Genomic DNA, 20,332 nt, shown 5'->3' with positions numbered 1-20,332 from the left:
ATTATCAAACAGAGGTTCTTCCAAGTGTAGGGAACATTGGTAAATGAATGAGAAGGAAGCAAGGATTGTATTCAAACTGTTCTCTGGAGGAAGAGAATCCTAGGACAGGAATAAGCAATGCACTGCAGTACAGTCCATTTTGAAGTACATTCAAATACCCACAGTGCTGTCTGGTACCAATAACTGAAACACAGTGAGACTGAACTGATTTATCCCTCCCTGATTTTACATGCTTGACATACTTGTCCTCTTAATTTATTTCTGACCCCCAGACCCTAGATAGCCTGACCTTCTTTTCTTTGTTATCATTTCTTGTAAAACCCTTTTTATGAGGAGGGGAAGCACTTCAAGACGATTGTGAGTTAACTTGTTTTCTTTGCAGGGGGTGGGGAAGGGTGCAATGAGAAGGTCGGTTAGTGTTGTCTTGCCTGAAACTAGCGTTGTTTGGTTAGGTCTGTTTTTATTCCCGATTGCAATGTTGCTTTATGGCTGGAGGAGAAAAGTTTTCTGTCTTCTTGTTCCTCCCCAATCTCCCTCCATCGGCCTCACGCGAGTGGAGTCCTGCATTCTTGCTTCCCAACATCAAAAAACGCAAACACAAGAGTTATTTGTTAGCAAAGGAGCTGCTATCAAGAGCTGCTTCTTTGTGTTTTAGGCTGCTGTGGTGATTGCCTTCCAGCTTTTGGAAAAACGGCTTTAACTTAATCATATTCACATGACAAACCCTAAATAAAGAAGAAGGGGGGGGGCGAGCAATGTCAAGGGGAGAAAAAAAAGGACATTGGAGAAGTCGGAGAGCGACGGCTTGTCCTCAGGCAGAGAGGGAGGGAGAGAAGCTGTCAGACTTAGGGGAGGGCGCAGCTTTTTCTCAGACGTACAGTTTAACCCCATTCGAGACGCCGGTCCAGTGAAGAGGCAAAGGACTGCCGATCGCTTGCAACAAAGGCTCAGGACTTCCCTTCTGGCGTCATTCAGGAGCTGAGGCGTGTTAGATCCGCTGCAGGAAACAGGTTTTCCTCTCTCTCTCTCTCTCTCGTGCTTTTTGTTGTTGTCATTGCAAAGCCTCGTTTGCAAAGGAGCCTCATGCTCTGTGCAAAGCGGCAGCCCAGGAGGCAGGATGGTTCAGCTGGATCGGCGAAGCCCTAACCAGGTGCTGCCACTGGATCCGCGCCGCGCCTTCTTTCTCCTGCTTCTGCTGCTGGCCGTGCCTGGGCGCGGGCTGAAAGTGCAGCACAAGTTCGTCTCGCACACCGCCACCAACAACTTCGCTCTGGATGGCACGGGAGGCAAGATCTACCTAGCGGCCGTCAACCGGCTCTACCAACTCTCGGGCCCCAACCTGACGCTGGAGGTGGAAGAGCAGGTGGGCCCGAAGGAGGATAACCCGCTGTGCCACGCTCCTCAGTTGCCCCAGGCTTCGTGCGAGCATGCCAAGAAGCCGATCGACAACTACAACAAGCTGCTGCAGCCAGACCCGGACCAAGGCATCCTGGTGGTCTGCGGCTCCGTCTATCAGGGCTTCTGCCAGCTGCGCAGCATGGACAACATCTCCGTGGTGGCCGTTGCCTTCCCGCCTGGGGCAGGTGGAGGAGACGGCGACCAGGTGACTGTCTTCCCCAGCATGCTCAACGTGGCGGCCAACCACGCCAATGCCTCCACCGTCGGCTTGGTGCTGAAGCAGTCGGGGCACGACACAAGGCTGCTGGTGGCGGCTACTTACACGGGCTTGGGGAGCCCTTTTTTCCCGCGCAACCAAAGCCTGGAGGACCACCGCTTCGAGAACACGCCGGAAATCGCCATCCGGGCTCTCAACGCCCGCGGGGACTTGGCCCGGCTCTTCACCTTCGACATCAACCCGTCCGACGACAACATCTTCAAGATCAAGCAGGGCGCTAAGGAGCGCCACAAGCTCAGCTTCGTCCGCGCTTTCCTCCACCGAGGAGCCCGGCCGCCGCTGCCACCCTCTCGCCCTGAGCGGAGAAAGGGCGCCTCTAGTGGCCGGAGCTCCTCCCAAGCGCGGCCAGGAGGCTCCTCACTACCCCGGAGTGCCCCCGTTGGAAACGGCCGCCTGCTTGGCTCCTTCCCTTCTTTGCCCCTCGCCCGCCCCCTGGGCTCCTCCTACGCCTACTTGGCCCTCAACAGCGAGGCCAATGCGCGGGAAAAAGAGAGCCACTCGCACAGCCTGCTGGCCCGCATCTGCCTGGGGGACCCGGCGGAGGCGACCACACTCAATGACAGCGGCGGAGGCGGCGGCGGCGGCGGCGGGAGCAGCAGCAACGGGGAAACCAAGAAGCTGACCGAGTCTTACATCCAGATGGGGCTACAGTGTGGCAGCGCCGGGCCCGGAGGGGTCACGACAGGGGCGGCCGGCGGGGACTTCTTCAACCGACTTGTGTCGGTGTTTCCCGCCAGCGCCGCCCTGCAGGTTGACCCGGGAAGGTCTTCCCCTCCGGAGCCCGAAGAACTGCTCTTTGGGGTTTTCGAGAAAGCCTCCGGGACGGGGTCGCCCGGATTTGGCGGCCGGCAGGCGCCTCAGCCCGCGGCTCTCTGTGTCTTCCGCTTCGCTGAGATCGAGGAGACCATCAGGGTGGCCAGAAACTCGTGCTTCGTGGCGCCAGACGCTGGACTGGTCACTGTGCTCGACAGCGTGGTGCAAGGCACCGGGCCTGCCTGCGAGAAGAGGAAAATCCAGGTAGGTGGGAAAGAGGCGGAGAGATGAGCCCCGTCCGCAGTGTATGAGCGTATCAGTGCTTCATAAACTCAGCCGACTAGAGTACAGCATGTTTCAGTGCCAAAACTCACCACTGAAACTTGTGATGTGCTCTAATGAGAGTCAGTGCATCTGAGTATGTTTAGAGAGCTCTTCTCTACCCTTTGAGTAAATTGAACCTTTGGGATTAGGAGTAAGGCTTCTAGGCAAATCTGAGGCCTAGCATGCCTTGCTTTACAAGTTAAGCACTGGTTCTTACAGCTTTAGGGGTGTGGGCTTGCATGGGGTTATTTGAAAATTCCTGTGCATAAACTGGGGAGTGCCTTTCTGATGGAACTGGAAAAGATGCAGAAAAGGGCAACCAAAATGATCAAGGAGCTGGTGCATTTTCCTTATGAGAAAAGTAGGACTTTTTAGCCTGGGGCTTTTTAGTTTAGATAAAAGATAACTAAGGGGGGCATGATACATACATGTAAAATTAGGCGTGTTAAGCAAGTGTATAAAGAGAATGTTTTCTCTCTGATAACTCTAGAGCCTATGGCCATCCAATGGAATTGATTATTAATACATTCCAGACAGACAAAATAAATTGTTCACACCATGCGCAATTGACGCATAATCACTATAAGATGTGGTGATGGCAATTGGCTTAGAAGGGTGTTGGACAAATACATGGAAGACTGAGCCTATCCATAGCTATTAGAATCAACCTAAATGAGCTTGTTCAGAGCTTGTGCTTCTCTGAATCCCTGTTGGTGGGAAGGGATAGCTGTTGTTTTCAGGCCCTGCTTATGGACTTCCTGGACCTGCCTGGCCACTGTTGAAAACAATATGTTGGACTAGATGGAGTTTGGTCCAATCTAGCAGGATTCGTTTTATGTTATTGACAGGTCCAGTCTCATAAATCAGAAAAGTGTTGTGGAATTGGGAAACCCATTGTGATCAGTCTCCTTGTGATAACCCTCCTCCTTGGGAATTGTTCCTACTAGACAGAGTGCAAGGTATAGGCGAAGCTTTACATCTGTTGGAAAAAATGTGTGATTGAGATAGTGAGAAGAGAAACCTCTCTAATGCAGTAGCTCCAGAAGACAGAATTGAGGCTAGTCTAGAGCTTAGTGTTTTGGAAGAATATGCTATTTACTTTTTACTTGGATGTGACTCTGCTATGTTTTGTTCTTTCCACTATGCTGATTCTGCAGTCTTGCACAAGCAAAATTCCCATGACAGTTAGTGGTGTAAGCATTGGATGTAATAATTTGCACCTCCTGGCTAACTTCTAAAAATTCAGAAATTTATGTCACAAGGGGAGTTAGATGAAAGTGGAGAAGGCTGTTCTGTCGCCCAGAAAAATCATTTCTAGCTGGTTCTCTAGTGCTTCATTTGTTTTTTCCTGTTTTTTGCTCACTGTAGACATTTTAATATCTGTTGACAGCATTCTTGACATGAGCGAACTGAATCAATACATTGGGTCCAAATATCACTGAATGTTGATAGATTGATTTAGAGCCCAGAACCTTTAATCTTTATCAATTTGATTCTGTATCCAAAATAAATTGCAAAGCTTCCATGACTGTGTGTCATGGTACTTTTTGTGTGTGGTAGTTGTTATTGTTATCAGAATTTAGCTTCTTCTCAAAGTTGATCTCTGAATTTGTTGGAATATGCATTATAGGAACCTGAAATTCATGACCTGAAATTTAGCCAAACTAAGGCCCTTTTTAGACCGTACCCACACCACCAGATGTTGTTGCAAGGAGAATGGGTGGATCTCAAGCTCAGTCAGCATAGTGTAGTGGTTAGAGTGTTGGACTAGGACTGGGAAGACCCGAGTTCAAATCCTCATTCAACCATGAAACTCACTGGGTGACTCTGGGCCAGTCATGTATCTCTCAGCCTAACCTACCTCACAGGGTTGTTGTGAGGATAAAAATAAGCATGTACATATTGTACCGCTCTGAGCTCCTCGGAGGAAAACTTATGTACAGCTCTGAGCTCCTTGGAGAAAAAGTAGAACATAAATGTAAATAAATAAACACCTCACCCCCATCCCCAGTCTTGTACACAGATGTGAATAACCACCAGATTTGGAGATCCCATGTTTAATTTAATACAGGATTTCACTGATCCCGTGACAGTAAATCAGGCCTGCTCAACTTTGGGGCCCCCAGCTGTTTTTGGACTATAACCCCCATAATCCCCAGCCACAGTGTCCAGTAGTCAGGGTTTATGGGAGTTGTAGGCCAACATCTGCAGGATAGCCAAAGTTGAGCAGGCCTGTAGTTTTATTCTCTTAAGATCAGGGACACCCCACATTCAAATAAATATAGGAACTCTTGATTTGGTCATTCACTTCTCCTTACAGTGAGGGGAGTGAAGGAAGAGTGGGGGAGAAAACTGCAAGACAGTGTGCAAGCCTAAGTCTTACATCCATTCTTTCCCTGGAGGAAAATACCATCTGAACAGACCCTCAAATTCTTAATTTGTCTTCCCCTGAAGATCTTAGAACTTGGGTATGATTTTCACACCTAAGTCCATTAAATAAATTGTCAGTTCTCCTAAAGCAACTCTGGTATGCTTAAGGCCTACTTTATACATCACAGATTCATCAGGTACATGTATTTGTTATTTATTAAAAACATGTGTGTTCGTACCACCTTTTTATACCAAGGCAGCTTATAACCAAGCATTAAAAACCATCAAACTAAAAAGCGATTCAGTGGAAAAAGAGCAACTCAGTTGCAGCACAAAACAGAGAGCATGTGCTCAAAGGGGAAGAGCTGGTGACAACATCAAGCATTGGTCAGGCCAAAATCCTGAGGGAATAAAAAGGTCTTAACTGTGCAGTGGAAGATCAGCAAGGGGGGGGGGGGGCGGCGGGAAGTGGATCTTGCAAGGCAAGGTGTTCCATAGCTGAGCACAGCAGTGGAGCAGGCCCCTTTGTGTGTCCCTGCTAACCGCACCTCAGATGCTGGTGGGATACACATATGGGCTTCTCCAGCTGATCTGAGTGGATGACCAGTCATCATGTCAGAGAAGATGGTTCTTTAGATAGCTTGGTCCTAAGCTGTTGGGGGCTCTAAAGGTAACAACCAACACTTTGAGGTTGTGCACACTACCAAAATAGCCGTGGGGAGGGTAGGTGGGGAGTGGAGAGAGGCAGAGATGGACCTGCTCCATGCAGCGCAGATATCTGGAGGCTGGGACTCATTTTTCCGGCCTCCAGGAATCCCACAATGCATCGCGCAACAAGTGTGGTACACTGGGAGATTCCCCTAGGAATCGGGTGCTCCAGGAGCCTGATTCTGTGTGTGCTTGGGCTACATGCAGCCTGAGCATGCACACGACCCTGGCACCAGAGCTAAGGGCACACTCACACTCTTTGCCCTGGCTAAAGGCTGCTGTTTAAAATCGGGTTAGGCAGGGCGGAAGTGCCAGGATCACAAGCGATCCCGGCACTCCACACGAGCAGCCTAGCCCAGGCAGGGCTGTCCTAGCCTGGGTTGGGCTGCTTGTGAGAAGAGCTTTTTTGAATAGAGCCCAGAAATGGACCAGAAGCCAGGGAAGCAGGAGCTGCGTGCTCCAAATAACTGTCTCTGGTCAAAGGTTTTGTTGCAGCATTTTTTATCTGCAGCAATTTCTGAATGCTTTAAAAAGGCAACTTGATGTACAACATGTTATAATAGCCCAGTTGAGATATAACGAAGGCATGAAAGACCATGACCACATCTGCCTTCTTCAGAAGCAAGTGCAATAAATGAACCACTCTGGGCAAGAGCATTCCTCCAAAACACAGCTGCCACATGAGAATCCAGAAGCAAAGCAGTGTCCAGAAGCACTCCCAATCTGCACACCTGATTCTTTAAAGGAACCGTGATACTATCTAAGACAAGCAGCATCCCTGACCTCTGCATTCTTGCTGAGAGTCTTTGTGTTGTTTGGATTAAACTTCAGTTTGTTAGTCCGGTTGCAGTCCATTACCAATCTCAGAATTTATTCAGAACCTCCCTGATCTCCCTGAATTGAGATAGAATGGAGAGAGTGAGCTGAGTGTCATCTATATATTGAGTACATATAACTCCAAATCTCCGGATGACCTCTCCCAGTGAAACAGCATGTGGAAGAAGTTTGAACCTTGTGGTACACCATAGGTAAAGCAATGGTGATGAAAAGTCTCTCAGCAGCACCTTCTGGAATCTATCTTTCAAGACTGGAGCCAATGCAAAACAGAACGCTCAAGTTGCATCTCAGCCAGGGCACCATTAGGCATGAACCTGACAGCCCAGGTCCATGTCTCCACTCTCTTGCTGGGCCCCATGATTTTCCCCAAGAGAAAAGAGGTTCCCTTTTATATTTCTGGAATGGCATGGCCTAGAGTTCTGAAATTTGGCATAGATGTAGGACAGGTTATAAGGGCTCTGTGTATTGATTTTGAAGCAGATCAGTTGATTAATTGATTTTTAATGATTTTTATTTTTTTTTAAACTTCAGAAAAGTCATATAAATGGCTTGTTTCATGACAGAAAATTACAAAAACTTCTGGAATGGAAGCCCCCACTTTGGACCATCATTCAACTCCCATGTGTAGGAATCTGCCCATTGCCTTCATTAAAAAGGGTCATCCTTGCCCCCCCTTTTAACCCCTTTTATAGTTCTAGAATTGCTTGGCCTAGAGTTCTAAAATTGGGCACACATATAGTCCAAGATGGCCAGACCCTGTATATTTTTATTTCAAGGAAATTGGTCAATCCTGTGACTTTAAATTAATTTTTTTCCTACTGCAGCAAAACTGCCAGAAAGAATCATCTCTATCCATAGAGTACTTTACATCTAATGAAAGTGGAACTAACTGTTAGAACTGAATAATTTAAAACAACAACAACAAATGCACTATGCTCAAGTTGGTTTGTGATCCAAAAGGGCTGCATGAACGGTGAAGCAAGGGGCATGTGTTGTGGTTTTAATTCACACACAACCCCTTACTAATGCACTATATGTCCAAGTTGGTTTTGTGTTTGAACTGTGGAGCAAGGGATACGTATTGTGTCCCAGTTAGTTTGTGAACGATCCATTTGCTATGTGAATCCGTTGAGGATTGTGTAGGCTTTTTTCCTTTCTTTCCTTTTTGCAAATGCGCTCTGACCCAGACCTGTGGGCCTGTGGTGAAAAGTATGTATATGGAAATGATGCTTATTTTGCAGCCCCCCGCCATCATCAGCTAATTAGGTCCAGGGTCCAAAATTACCTAGCTGCACCTCTGAATCTAAGCCAGCCTATCTAGAAGCATACTATGGCTGACAGTATTGGAAGCTTCTGAGAAGTCCAGTAGAACCAACAGGGATGCACCCTCTTGTCTAATTCCTGTTGTAGGTCATCCACCAAGGCAATTAAGGCTGTTTCAGTCCCCAGACCAGGCCAGAAACCAGATTTAAATGGATCCAGAGAGGCTGTGCTCACAAGCAGCCAAGGCTGGTCTATGGCAGCTAAGCCTAGGCTTGACTGCTCATGAGAACTGGCAGGACCTGTGTGGCTCCTGGCAGTGCTGTGGTGGCAAACCTGCCTGCAGAGCCCGCTGGTTAGTCGAGGTTAAGGGCATAAGCACTCCCTTAACTTGGGCTAACTGCTTGTGTGCGAGTGCTGGTTGCTCCCAGCCAGTGCTGGCACAGAAGCGGGCTCCCGGCCATTGCCAGCAGTCGTGCAGTGCATTGTGGGATTTCCGGGGCCGGGATGACCTTTGCGCTGCATCCTGACCTCTGTGCTGCCTGGGGCAGTAGTGGACCATCTGGGCATGTGATTCACGTGCCTTGACCCACTCAAACCTGGCAGCTGGATTGTCTGCAGGGTAGGCAAGCTTCCCTGCGCCCACCCTGAAACCCTCTTACACAACCGTGAGAAAGGGCTCAGATAATCAGCGTCATCCAGAAATATGGAATTGAGCCACCATTTCTTTCTCACAGGGGCATTGCTAGGTACTTAAAAGATCTGGTGGCCCAACCCACTGGCCCTGCTTCAGGCCCACAGTCTCCCCTCATTTTGATTATTATTCCTTTTTATGTTCTCTAAAGGAATCCAAGTATATGAAGCCATTAATCACTTTCTTGTTATATCTGTTGTGTTTTGTCCAAGAGCATTGCTAGGGTACCATTAGCACTGGGTTGCTAGCCTACAGTACTTGCTTTATTTTCAAACTTCCCTTCCCTTTGCAATCACTTCTTGCAGTGGCCTTGCTGCCATGTGAAATTTGGAGGGTAGGGGTTTCCTCTGCATTCGTATCTTAGCCCTCAACCTTTTTGTTTGTTTATGATGGTTTTGCTGCTGCACAATGTTTTAGAAGAGTTTTATTGGGGGGTGGGGTGGGGTTTAACAGTACTTTTTATGGAGCAGTTACCCACCTCTTTCTCCTGGGCTATCACCACCACCTTTTCCATTGAGCCCAACAACTAGGTTGTTGCTAGGCACGAGGGCCACCTGCAGCACCTTGTTGTTTCATTTCCCTCAATTCCCTGTCAGGAATACTGATAGGGAATTGACCATCAATTTCCTATTAAGTAATACACTACTTAAGAGAGGAACAAGCATTTCAAGTGTCCAGGCAAGTTCCTCATTTCAGTAGGTGAACAGAGTTTTGAATGAATTATAAGCCATGGCAACAGGAAACTCTCCCATGCCCTCCACTTGCTGAATTGCTGTGCCAGGCGATCACTCCTCCTCCTCCCTACTCTATCAAAAACACATAACCTGAGTTGCTCTCCAACCACAGATTTAGTGTGCATCCACTTGTACTTGAGCTCCACCGCCTGTTAAGTTCATATGGAGAGGTTTGTCTGTGGTTGCCGTTTGGTGGCTGCTCAAGAATGGGCCTTCTCCGTTGCTGCCCCTGGACTTTGGAATGCGCTCCCTGTTGAGATAAGAGCCTCCCCATCTCTGGCAACTTTAAAAAGGCACTGAAGACACATTTATTCACCCAGGCTTTTAATTAGATTTATAGTTATAATACTTTTAATGTTGGTTTAAAATGATTTTAATGTTTAAATTATTTTAACTGTTCAATTGATTTAGTATTGATTTTAATTGTTTTGTTTTTATTTTGATGTAAACCTCCCTGAGCCATTTTTGGAAGGGTGGTATATAAATAAATCAAATAAAGAAATAAAATAAAATAAAATAAATTTTTTAGGGGAAATACATGTGTCTAGCTCACCTGATTTGCTTCACAAAATATGCTGTGACAAGTCACAGCAGTCTTTGGGACCTTACACTGTGTGTGTGTGTGTGTGTGAGAGAGAGAGAGAGAGAGAGAGAGAGAGAGAGAGAACATGTAGTAAAATGAAAGTGTATATATCCTCCTTATATATTATGGTACATTGTGGGTTTGTGTACTGGGTACTTGCAATACAAGGAGGCAAGTTATCACGATCACCAAGTGCGGGGGTGGGGAAGGCAGGTTAAATTTTACCTTCCCCACAGATGAGCAAGGTGAAGGTGGTGGAAGTGCGCTCCACACTCCCACATTGGAAACCCTGCTCCATGAAGCTCTGTGGAGCACGGAACAAGGTGGAGGGATCCGGGGCCAGAACATGTTGTTCCGGCCTCTGGGTATCCCACAATGCATCACGTGGCACATGCATTGCATTGGGAGATTCCCCTATCAGACAGACGCTCTATGCTCCCGTCTCTGTGTCTTCTTGGGCTGACACAGCCTGAGGAGACGTACGGTACCCAGCAGTCAGTTAAGGGTGCAAGTGCACCTTAACATCAGCTAATAGCAGATGATTTAGGAGGGTTAGGTGGGCAGGAAATGGAGGGATCCATGAGGGTTCCACCGCTTCTCACAACCAGCCTAAATCAGGTTGGGCTGCCCCAGGCTGGGCTTGACTGGGTATGAGAACAGCCTCATCGAGTCACTCTTGGAAGAATAGGAGAAACATGGTGGATAAGTTTCCTTTAAGGTTTATCGTCAAGTATTATCACCTATCAATCCTGGATATATTGTGAAAATCTGTTGGATTTCTTTGTAGTCGCAAAACCAAATGAAGGCAAATGTGCAGTCTTTTTATGTACACACATATGCAAAGAATTTGACCCCACCCCCTTTTACTGAGAAGTGCTTTTCTTCCCATGTTCTCTGTCCCAAGTGAATCAGTGATGACTCACATTTTTGCTCTCCCCCCTCCCCCTTTTGGATTGCACAGATGCGAAGAATGTGTGTTGTATTACTGTTGTTCCCTTCCCACATCCTTTGCATATTCCTGTACTGGGACAGGGCTGGATGTGTAGAGTTCAGAGAGAAGGGGACACAGGCTGCCTTGTTTTACTGCTTTCTGGGGTGAAAGTTTGCCATTGTCGCAATTTGTTACCCAGTGAACATAAATGTTAATGTCAGCAGAATGTTCCTATTTTCCTCTTCAGAAAACTTAAAATCAAGTTACAGTAGGATTGTCTTATTTTATTCTCTACTTTTTCTCTCTAGAAAGATGCACAACACATTTCTACTGGATCATAAACCATCCATTTGATTTCATAGCAGTGGTCAAATAAATTATGAGAAGGAAAGTAAAGGGGCCCTTAATGAAATCCATATACATCCCCACTCTTCCCTAGTTTTAAGCAATCATAGCTCTTTGTAGGCTTATAAAACGGTAGCTCAGGGAGGTGTCACGAAAGGTAACAGAACTGGGGCCCTCTGGCTGCTCTATAATTTGCGTATTGTTTCCCAGGCAAGATAGATCATGAAAGGTCTCCCCTTTTTTTGCCTTCTACCAGCAATATCAGAAAGGGTTTCTCTGTTCACCAAATGCATTTGGCATGGCAGCTTTCATGCTGTGCTAAGGTTTGTGGCCTCAGTGCAGTAATTAATAGGTTTGCTTTAGGAAGGCTGAACTCTATCTCAAGTGCAGGTTTTAGACTGCCAGAGCCAAGGAATTTGGTAATTGGGGTGGTATTTCAGGTTCTTCAGGGTGAATGCACTAAATACTACATCTTTATGCAATCACATGTACGACTGTAACTCATTAAGCTTAAGTTCTGATTAGGGATGTGTACAAACTGCAGTTCAAACTGTGGTTCGAGCACCTTTTGAGAACAAGGACCGGGAACTTTAAGAAAAAGGAGAGCGGTCTCCATGCGGCAGAGTTAGGGGCACTTGGTGGGCCACTGTGTATAACAGGATGCTGGACTAGATAAACCTTAGGCCTGATGCAGCATGGATGTTCTTACGTGCAGGCAGCTTCTTGCTGGGGCAGCATGCATCTCAGTAACCCCTGCGAGGCACCATGTGCATGCTGGCGCCGTGCAGGGGTTATTGAGATGTGTGCTGCCCCAGCAGGAAGCTGCATGGGGTGGTGGAGAGCAGGTAAGGACCTGCCCTCCTTTTCCTTAAGTGCCCAGTCCGCAAAAGTGCTCAAACTGCAGTTTGTACACAACCTTAGTTCTGATATTTACTGTGGCTGAACTATCAGATCTCCAGGTCTTTGGAGGGTAAAACCCAGATATGGATTTTGAAGGTGACCCGAAAGGAAGAGTATGATTAATGGCAAGTTTTAGGACTATCCCTGGACTGCATGACTTCTAACTTTGATTCACCATAGTTAAATCTGTAATGAACAATGAGATAGATATTGGTACTTTAAGGATAGCATTTCTTTTACATTTGATTTAGATTTATTATGTCCTCAAATCCTCTATAAGGTAGATTTATTTATTTATTTATTTTTACATTTTACATTTCTATATGTTAAAAGAAAACCCCAAGGTGGTTTACAAAAATTAAAACATACAATAAAGGCAATAAAAACACCAAGCAATAAAAACACCAAGCTAAAAAATGATTATGTAAAAGCCTGGGTAAAAAGCCAAGTCTTTAAAAGCTTTCTAAAAGCTGTGATGGAGTCTGAGGAACGAATGGCCACTGGGAGAGCACTCCAGAGTCTAGGAGCAGCAACAGAGAAGGCCCTGTTCCGAGTGCACGACAGCTGGGCCTCCCTCATTGTCGGCACCCGGAGCAGGGCCCCCTCAGATGTCCTCGTCAAGCGGGGAGCAGGCGGTCCCTCAAATACCCCGGGCCCAAACCGTTTAGGGCTTTAAAAGTCAAAACCAGCACCTTGAATTGGACCCAGAAACGAACCGGCAGCCAGTGCAGCTCTTTCAAAATGGGGGTGATATGTTCCCAACGGGCAGCTCCGGATAAAACCCTCGCTGCCGCGTTTTGCACTAGCTGCAGTTTCCGGATATTCTTCAAGGGCAGCCCCACGTAGAGCGCATTACAGTAATCCAGCCGCAACGTGACTAAGGCGTGGGTAACCGTGGCCAGATCTGCTTTCTCGAGAAAGGGATGCAGCTGGCACACTAGCCGAAGCTGTGCAAAGGCACCCCTGGCCACCGCCTCTACCTGAGCTTCCAAAAGCAGAGCCAGGTCCAGTAGTACCCCCAAGCTGCGTACTTGCTCCTTCAAGGGGAGTGCAACCCCATCCAGAACCAGTAAAATCTCCTCATTCTGATTGGCTCTCCTACTGACCAACAGTACCTCCGTCTTATCCGGATTCAATTTCAGTTTGTTAGACCACATCCAGCCCATCACGGCCTCCAGCCCCCGATTCAGGACATCCACCGCCTCCCTGTGTCATACATGATTGGGAGTGAGGACAGAGTAAAGAACAAGAAGGTCATATTCATCTAGATTGCATGTGCAGCCCATTAAAAAAATTATCTGAAGGTACACTATAAACATCCATACTGTTCCTTAGTATTGGTGCAAGACTGTAAAAATGGGGAAATCACATGTGTGCACTAGCAGCACATCCTCATTAAAAAAGAAAGAAAACCCCCACACAATACCTAAAAACTACCTTTTGGAACTGGGTGGGGGTTGTTATGGAGCAATGTGGAGGGGTATTTTATGGGGGCACTTTCTGAAATAGAAACTTTGAGAAAAATGTGGCATGATTATGGACTGTACTGCACGTTCCTCTTTTTATTTTGTTCTAGTTTATCCTTGGTTGTCTCTCAGTGTCCCCTACTACTCTTTGCACATATCTTGTGTATAAGCTCTTCTTTATTTTGGGACTTTGAGGAGTTTTGGAAAGGGCAGTTGGATAATTTTTGTATGCTGAAAATAATGGTGAATGTACACACAGACAGCTGTGGATCATTGTACATACATACTAGTAACTCATACCTGCCAACATGTCCCTATTTTCCCAATCACTTGAATGGGAAAATAGGGACATGTTGGCAGGTATGGTAACTTCTGGATTGTAACTTCTGGAGTGAAAAAAATGAATGAGGAGCTCTGCCTGAGAGATTCAGAAGTTGCTAGTGCTCTGCAATGTCAGACCAAACAGAAACAAAAGAAAACACACAAAAATAAAAATGAGGTTATGTGGGAGTGGGCAAATAAGTGAAAATGCACACATTCACTGGCTGATGTGATGAGGAAAATTACTCAGAGTAGTCCCATTGACATTAAAAGGACAAGTTAAGCATAATTTGTTCTTTTAATTTCAATGGAACTCTTTGAGTAATTTTCCTCATCATGTCAGCCATTGTTTTTGAGCAAAAGAAAAAGAAACTTATAGTAGAGAAAGAGCATTAAGGCAATGGGTGGATGAGAGACAATACAGAATGTCTGGCTGAACAAGCATAGAGGACACCCCATAGAGGTTAATGCTTGTTTAACAAAGTGCTAATGGCCATGCTAAAAAACGAAGTGGGCTACTGATCAGAACAGGACATGGAATAAGGTGGGAACTGTTCATAGTACATTCAAGTACAAATCATGCCGAAAGCAACCATTGCAGGCATATTTTAAGGCAAAGGCCAAACTACATGTTACATGCAATTATGTACAACTTTCTCTAGAAATTTTTTTTAAATAAAAAGCAACTGAGAAGACTATTAATTTGATTGGTGGAGTGGCAGAGGAGTGGGAGTATTTTCCTCACTCCCATACAGCTGTTTTTCACTCAGAATTGCCACCTCCAAACGGCTATTCCACCTGCTTGGAAAAATACATCGGTACCCATGTCTCTTCCAGGGCAAGCGGAAGAACAGTTTGGGAGGACTGATGTTGAGCAGATGATGGTTGAAGAGGAAAAGGCTAAGCACTCCCACCTTCTCCTCTGATCAAATTTGTAGTCTCCTGTGACTTTTTAGCCTACTTTCTAGTAGGCTTATGAGATCAGCCGGAGTTCTGTGTGTGAGTGCGTTCCCTGCTATCAGCACTGCAGTGCTTGGACCAATATGACACAGAGACAGGCTCCCAGAGCACCCGTCTCCAGGGAGAATCCCCTAGTGCACCCTGCATGTAACATGGTGCACTGTGGGATATATGGAGGTCTAGACATGTCATCCCGGCCTCTGGAGCTCCATGCTGCACTGCCAGCATGGATAATCTGGGAGCACGGTCCTCACTCCAGTTCTAGTAATTGTCTTGGGGGAAGATGTGTTGGGCAAGCCTTCCCCTGCGCATGCACCTCCATCCACCCGGTCATGTGCATGGTTCCTTTGCTTGTATATATGGCCTTTTTATGATTAATTAATTTATGATTAAGCTCTGGGCTCCTTGGAGGAAGAGCGGGATATAAATGTCTAAATAAAATAAATAAATAAATAAATAAATAATTGGTTCTCTTTAGAATAAATATTTTAAAGGTCAAGAATGACTCAGAGTCTTTCTTAAAGTGAGGAGAACCATCAGTTTTCAGTAGAACCTGGAGCCCTAAGGCTTAAGCGGTTTATTTGAAAGTAGGTTCCATGGATATTAATGGGACATATTTCCAAGTCAATGTGTTTAGAAGTGGAGTAGAAGTTACTTTGAGGCCTTTGAAAATAACATCCGTAAAATTTAATAGATATAAAAAGAGAACTCAGTATCTCATCTAGTTGTCATAGCAATTAAAAATTCTTTGACAATTACACAGTTGCATATGCAAGAGTCCTTAGCGTGTATTCAGCACCTGGTAGAATTAGGATACATTTGGAGGCCTGTTCAATTTTGAGGAAAGGAGTGCTGTTGGCCTCTCTCAAGCATTCATGTAGCTCACGGAGGAATGCCTTTGGGAGTACTCCACTCCTGACAACATTCCCTCTCTGACTCTGTTGCTGTCAAGGTAGTTTAATTCATTTAGTTATTGTTCTTTTAGTGATTTCTACCCCTTTCCGTCTTGAAACAATGATATGGTTGTGGTTATTGTGCATGAATGAATGTTAATTAATCAACTGTAGTATGCATTCATTCATTTTTCTCCTGCTCACCACTAGCTTCAATAAATATAGGATTGATTCATTTATCTTTTATTCTGGAAACATTTATGCTTATCAAAATTATTAATTAGGATCAATGCAACCATTCCCTCAGTTCCCCAAACTGATGTTATGTTTTAAATTGCAGTCACTTTTGCAACGGTGCAATCTACATAAATAAGTAGAGAGGTTTAGTTTAATTTAAAAATGAGTAGGGCTGATCTGATACATGTGCTGCTCACACAGACTCTAACATACAGCCAGCTTTTTTGCAGTTCTTCACTCCTCATCTTCCACACCAGGGATTCAGGGAGAAGGTTAGGGACTGATTGGTTAGGGACTTCATTGCTTTGACGTGACTGTGGCAAACAGGAAAGAAGCAATAAGCAGATCTATTCTCTCTGTTGGCTTCACTTTTCATAAAATGTGCGTGCCAAATGAAGTGTACAATTGGCACCTAAATGAAGTGTACCATTGGCAGAAAAAACACATGTAGAGACAGGTATCCATTTAGATCTCAGAGTATGGAAACCTGAGGCTTAGAAATGAGGGCTGGGACATGAACAAAGATGAACCCCAATTAGCTGTCCCACATTCAAAATTAAGGACAGGACAAGTTCTCCCCCTCCTTTCGCTTCTTTGGTCATGCCTATGAATGGCATATTCTGTGGAGCCTCCATGACAATATTGAGGACTCTGGCGCCACTTTTGTTCATAGTGTAATCTTTCTGTCAGTCTACGAACATGCAAGTTTTCAAGCAACACAGAACCCAAATGTTACAGAGCTTGTTAAGTGTTTTACCATGGAAGCTGCAAGAAGTGTAGGGTTGAAATTAATATATTGTATATTAGTCAGCTCCAGGTCCTTTTAGTTATTTCAGCCTGTATTCAAGCCTGGTTTTTTGACTGTCTTGGTCCTTCTGGTCAACCCTTGCCAGGTGATATACAGAGGAGTGTGTCCCTGTTGAGTCTCATCTTTTGATATAATCAACCATGGTATTCTTCTGGACTATCTTGGCAGGGTTTGGAGAAGGTCACATTACTTTACAGTAGTAACGCATTCATGTATGTTGATAACACTCAATATCTCCCCTTCTCTTCAAAGAAGTGAGACAGTAGAATCCCTGAATCGTTGCCTGGAGTCAGTAATGGACTGAATGAGGAGCAGTAAAGTGAAGCTCAATACAAATAAGGCAGAGGTGATAATCTGAGCTGAAACCTTAAATTGAGCAGTTGATGCCCTACCTATTGGAAGGCTACTTCCTCCCATGTATTTTCTCCTCTACCATGCCTTAAAACTGTCCACGGAGACTCCCTTGAAAGTGCCCCTGCCATATGAAGTGCAGTGTTTGGCTACAATATCCTTCATAGGATACCCTTACTCTGTAATTACCTGCACAAGTAGGTTTGCTTCTGCTCCTTGCTCCTGGCTTTCAGGTGGCTGTTTTATATCAAATAGCTGGAGTTTTTTGTGCCTCATTCCTTGCCCTATGTCAGGGTCCTGTTGCCATGTCCTGCCCGCCAGGGGCAGTGGGCAATGACAATGGACCCTTCCTTGGCATCTGAAGGCTACCCTGTTATCCTCAGACGCCATGATGAACCCCTGGCCAAGCCCAGCCGGCTCTTCCTGGCCCCCGTCTGAGCTTGACAAAGCATCGGGCTTGAATGGCAAAATCTCATGAGGCCTGGGAGCAGGCTCGCAAGATCTCGCACTGAGGTCCCGTGAGACCTGCAGATCTCGCAAGAGTTGCAGCAAGACCGGGAACTCTTGTAAGACTGCCAGTGAGATCTTGACTGTATATAAAGACTGGCTGGCCAATGATGAGGAGCCAGTCTGGTGAGAGCTGCCCAGTGAGTGGGAGCTCCAGTATCCAAGGGTCTAAAGGGGCAAGAGCATTGTAACAGGTGGCCTGTGATGCAAACAGGCATCTGTGAGGAGGCGAGCTCAAAGGCCCGAACTCTGAGGCTGGAGCCTAAGCTGCTGCATACACGGGCTACAAAGGGTGCCCAACACTCTTATTATTTGTTTTTATTTTATGCATTATGGCATTGTATTGCATTTTATCATAAACTGGTCAGAAGAGCTTTGTGGTGGAACAGTACATACATTTAATAAATATATGTATTGTTTAACAATTTCAACATCTTGAGTCAGCATGGTGTTAATTACAGCTCTGAGATGAACATTTTGTGGTTTCAGTCCACAAAACATTTTTATGAGATCACCCGGCATTCTGTGTGTCTCTGTGTGTGTTCGTATGTCTCTGTGTGTCTCCCTATCAAATTCGCAATGAATCAAACTGAGTACAGTTGTAGGGACATCTCAACGGCATCGTTTGTGATTCAAGATGGTGGATGCATAAACATTTGAGGCACAAGTGGGCTAACTTTTGAACTGTCTAACTGATTTAAACCAAATTAGCTACAGCTGTAGAAACACATAGGGATGACTCAATGGTGTAGTTTTTAATGATGACATCTAACCTGTTTCAAGATGGCAGACACGTGGACATTTGAGGTGCAAGTGGGCTAACTTGTCGACCATCTAACTGAAAATTGGTACAGTTGTAATGAGTGACATATAAGGACACCTCAATGGCATAGTTTGTGGTGATGTCATCAACCCCAATTCAGGATGGCAGATGCATTTGAAGTTGCATTGTGGAAGTCCAATATGGAGCTATGAATTTCACCACGTGTGTCCTAAGCAAGGTTTTCAGAATGAATTTCTGATAACGTCTAAGTTGTGCAATTAATAGGACAGGCAGCCCGATCATGTTCTTGGCAGTAGCTATTGTGCTGGAAACTTCTGCTAAGAAGCCAAGGTGCATGTTATTTTTACTGCATTGTAAACCTAGACAAACTTAGTTTTTCTTTAGTCAGCAGCAGCTATGGGGGGAGCCTGGGTTGGGACCATGGTGTGTAGGGAGGGTTTTTTTTTAAAAAAAATTCTTCGCCCTACCATGGTCCTGATCTGGATTCCCCCTCCCCCTGCAGCTGCTATTTACCCCAGGAGGAGAACTCATATTGATGTCAATGGGAGCTTTCCCTTTAGAGCAAATAGTAGCTGTGGAGGTGCCAGACCCTGTGGCAAAGGCAAAGTGTTCCTCTCCCCCACATCATGGTCCTAATCTGGATCAAGCCTCCCACAACTGTTATTGTCTTTTAAAAAGTTAATCCTAACTAAGGGCTAATGAGGCATTAAACATCATGTGTAGTTTGCTCCTGTGCCAGAACGACTACAGCAGCATCTTGTGAAGGACAATGATTACTCTGCCCTAAAATAAAGTTGCGCCGTCGGGTCAGTGTCGACTCCTGACAACCACAGAGTTTTGGTTGTCTTTGGTAGAATACAGGAGGGGTTTCCCATTGCCATCTCCCGCGCAGTATGAGATGATGCCTTTCAGCATCTTCCTATATCACTGCTGCCTGATGCCCTGTGTGATGGTAAATAGAGAAGTACCTTCAGACATAAAGAGTAAAGCGCTTCTGCTGCATTTCGGCACCAGTGCAGTGTTCTTATATTAGGAGCCCTCTGCAGGGATTGGGAGGCCAGAAGAGGGCCTGCTTCTCTTTTTGCTTCTTCTCCATTCCCTTCCAGCCTCAGGAAAATTCCTTGCTGCTACACCATGCAGGGATGTGAATGGGGCCATTGCTCCATGGTAGAGTATGTGCTTTGCATGAAGAAGGTTCCAGGTTCAATCCCTGGCATCTCCAGATAGGGCTAGGTTCCTGCCTGAAACCCAGTGTAGACAGTACTGAAATAGATGGACCAATGGTCTGACTCAGTAGAAGGCAGCATCCTAAGTTCCTAAGATTGTTCTCCAGCCCTGCTGCTTTAGCACAGCTCTGAATGCCAGAGCAAGGGGGTAGCTTAGTGCTGGATTTCGTGCTCTTACATCTAAACAGCCATGCATGGGATCAGGCAGTTAGACTTTAATGCATGAAAAACCAGCTACTTCAAAATAGAGTCATTGAAAGTACTGAAAGTGTTTTAGAGGAAAAGGTTTGGATTTTGAAGCCTTAAAAAAAAAATCCTCTTTCTCTGCATGCTCTCATTTTCTGATCTGTTACAATGACTCTGTTTCTATTATCACACCGTTCTCACTGGGTGAAAAGCAGTAAGTTTCGAAAGTCCTTTGACAATTTTGGATTGAAGATTTTGCAATGCCCAGTGTGGAGCGTGCTAGTGTTGTTTGCTTTTGCTTAATATTTTTATATGTCCCATTAATTTGAACTCTGAGTTTCTAGAAACATTGACTAGGTCCACTGGAAGCCCCATTGTCTGCCATTCACTTGGAAGGAGATCTTTTTATTCTCCCCCTGCCCGCATTTTTCTTAATGATTGTTATCATGAGTGAGCTAACAACCTGCTTTTAACAACCC

The 20,332-nt window shown here is 45.6% G+C and overlaps 1 protein-coding gene across 1 annotated transcript in view; it reads left to right on the top strand.

Annotated features, from left to right (window-relative positions):
• Positions 1 to 849: 849 nt before the first annotated feature.
• The window catches only part of PLXND1 (plexin D1), a 245,944-nt gene continuing 226,461 nt past the window's right edge, over positions 850 to 20,332 (top strand). The window contains exon 1 of the mRNA XM_053295803.1: positions 850 to 2,692. Within this exon, the coding sequence (XP_053151778.1) occupies positions 1,118 to 2,692 (1,575 nt within the window). The 5' untranslated portion in view covers positions 850 to 1,117. The remainder of the gene's footprint in view (positions 2,693 to 20,332) is intronic.

The sequence above is a fragment of the Hemicordylus capensis genome, chromosome 2, assembly GCF_027244095.1.
Source record: "Hemicordylus capensis ecotype Gifberg chromosome 2, rHemCap1.1.pri, whole genome shotgun sequence".
In the NCBI taxonomy this organism is placed as follows: Eukaryota; Metazoa; Chordata; class Lepidosauria; order Squamata; family Cordylidae; genus Hemicordylus; species Hemicordylus capensis.
The sequence above is the reverse complement of the archived record's forward strand: the minus strand, read 5'-3'. Positions and strand labels throughout refer to the sequence as shown.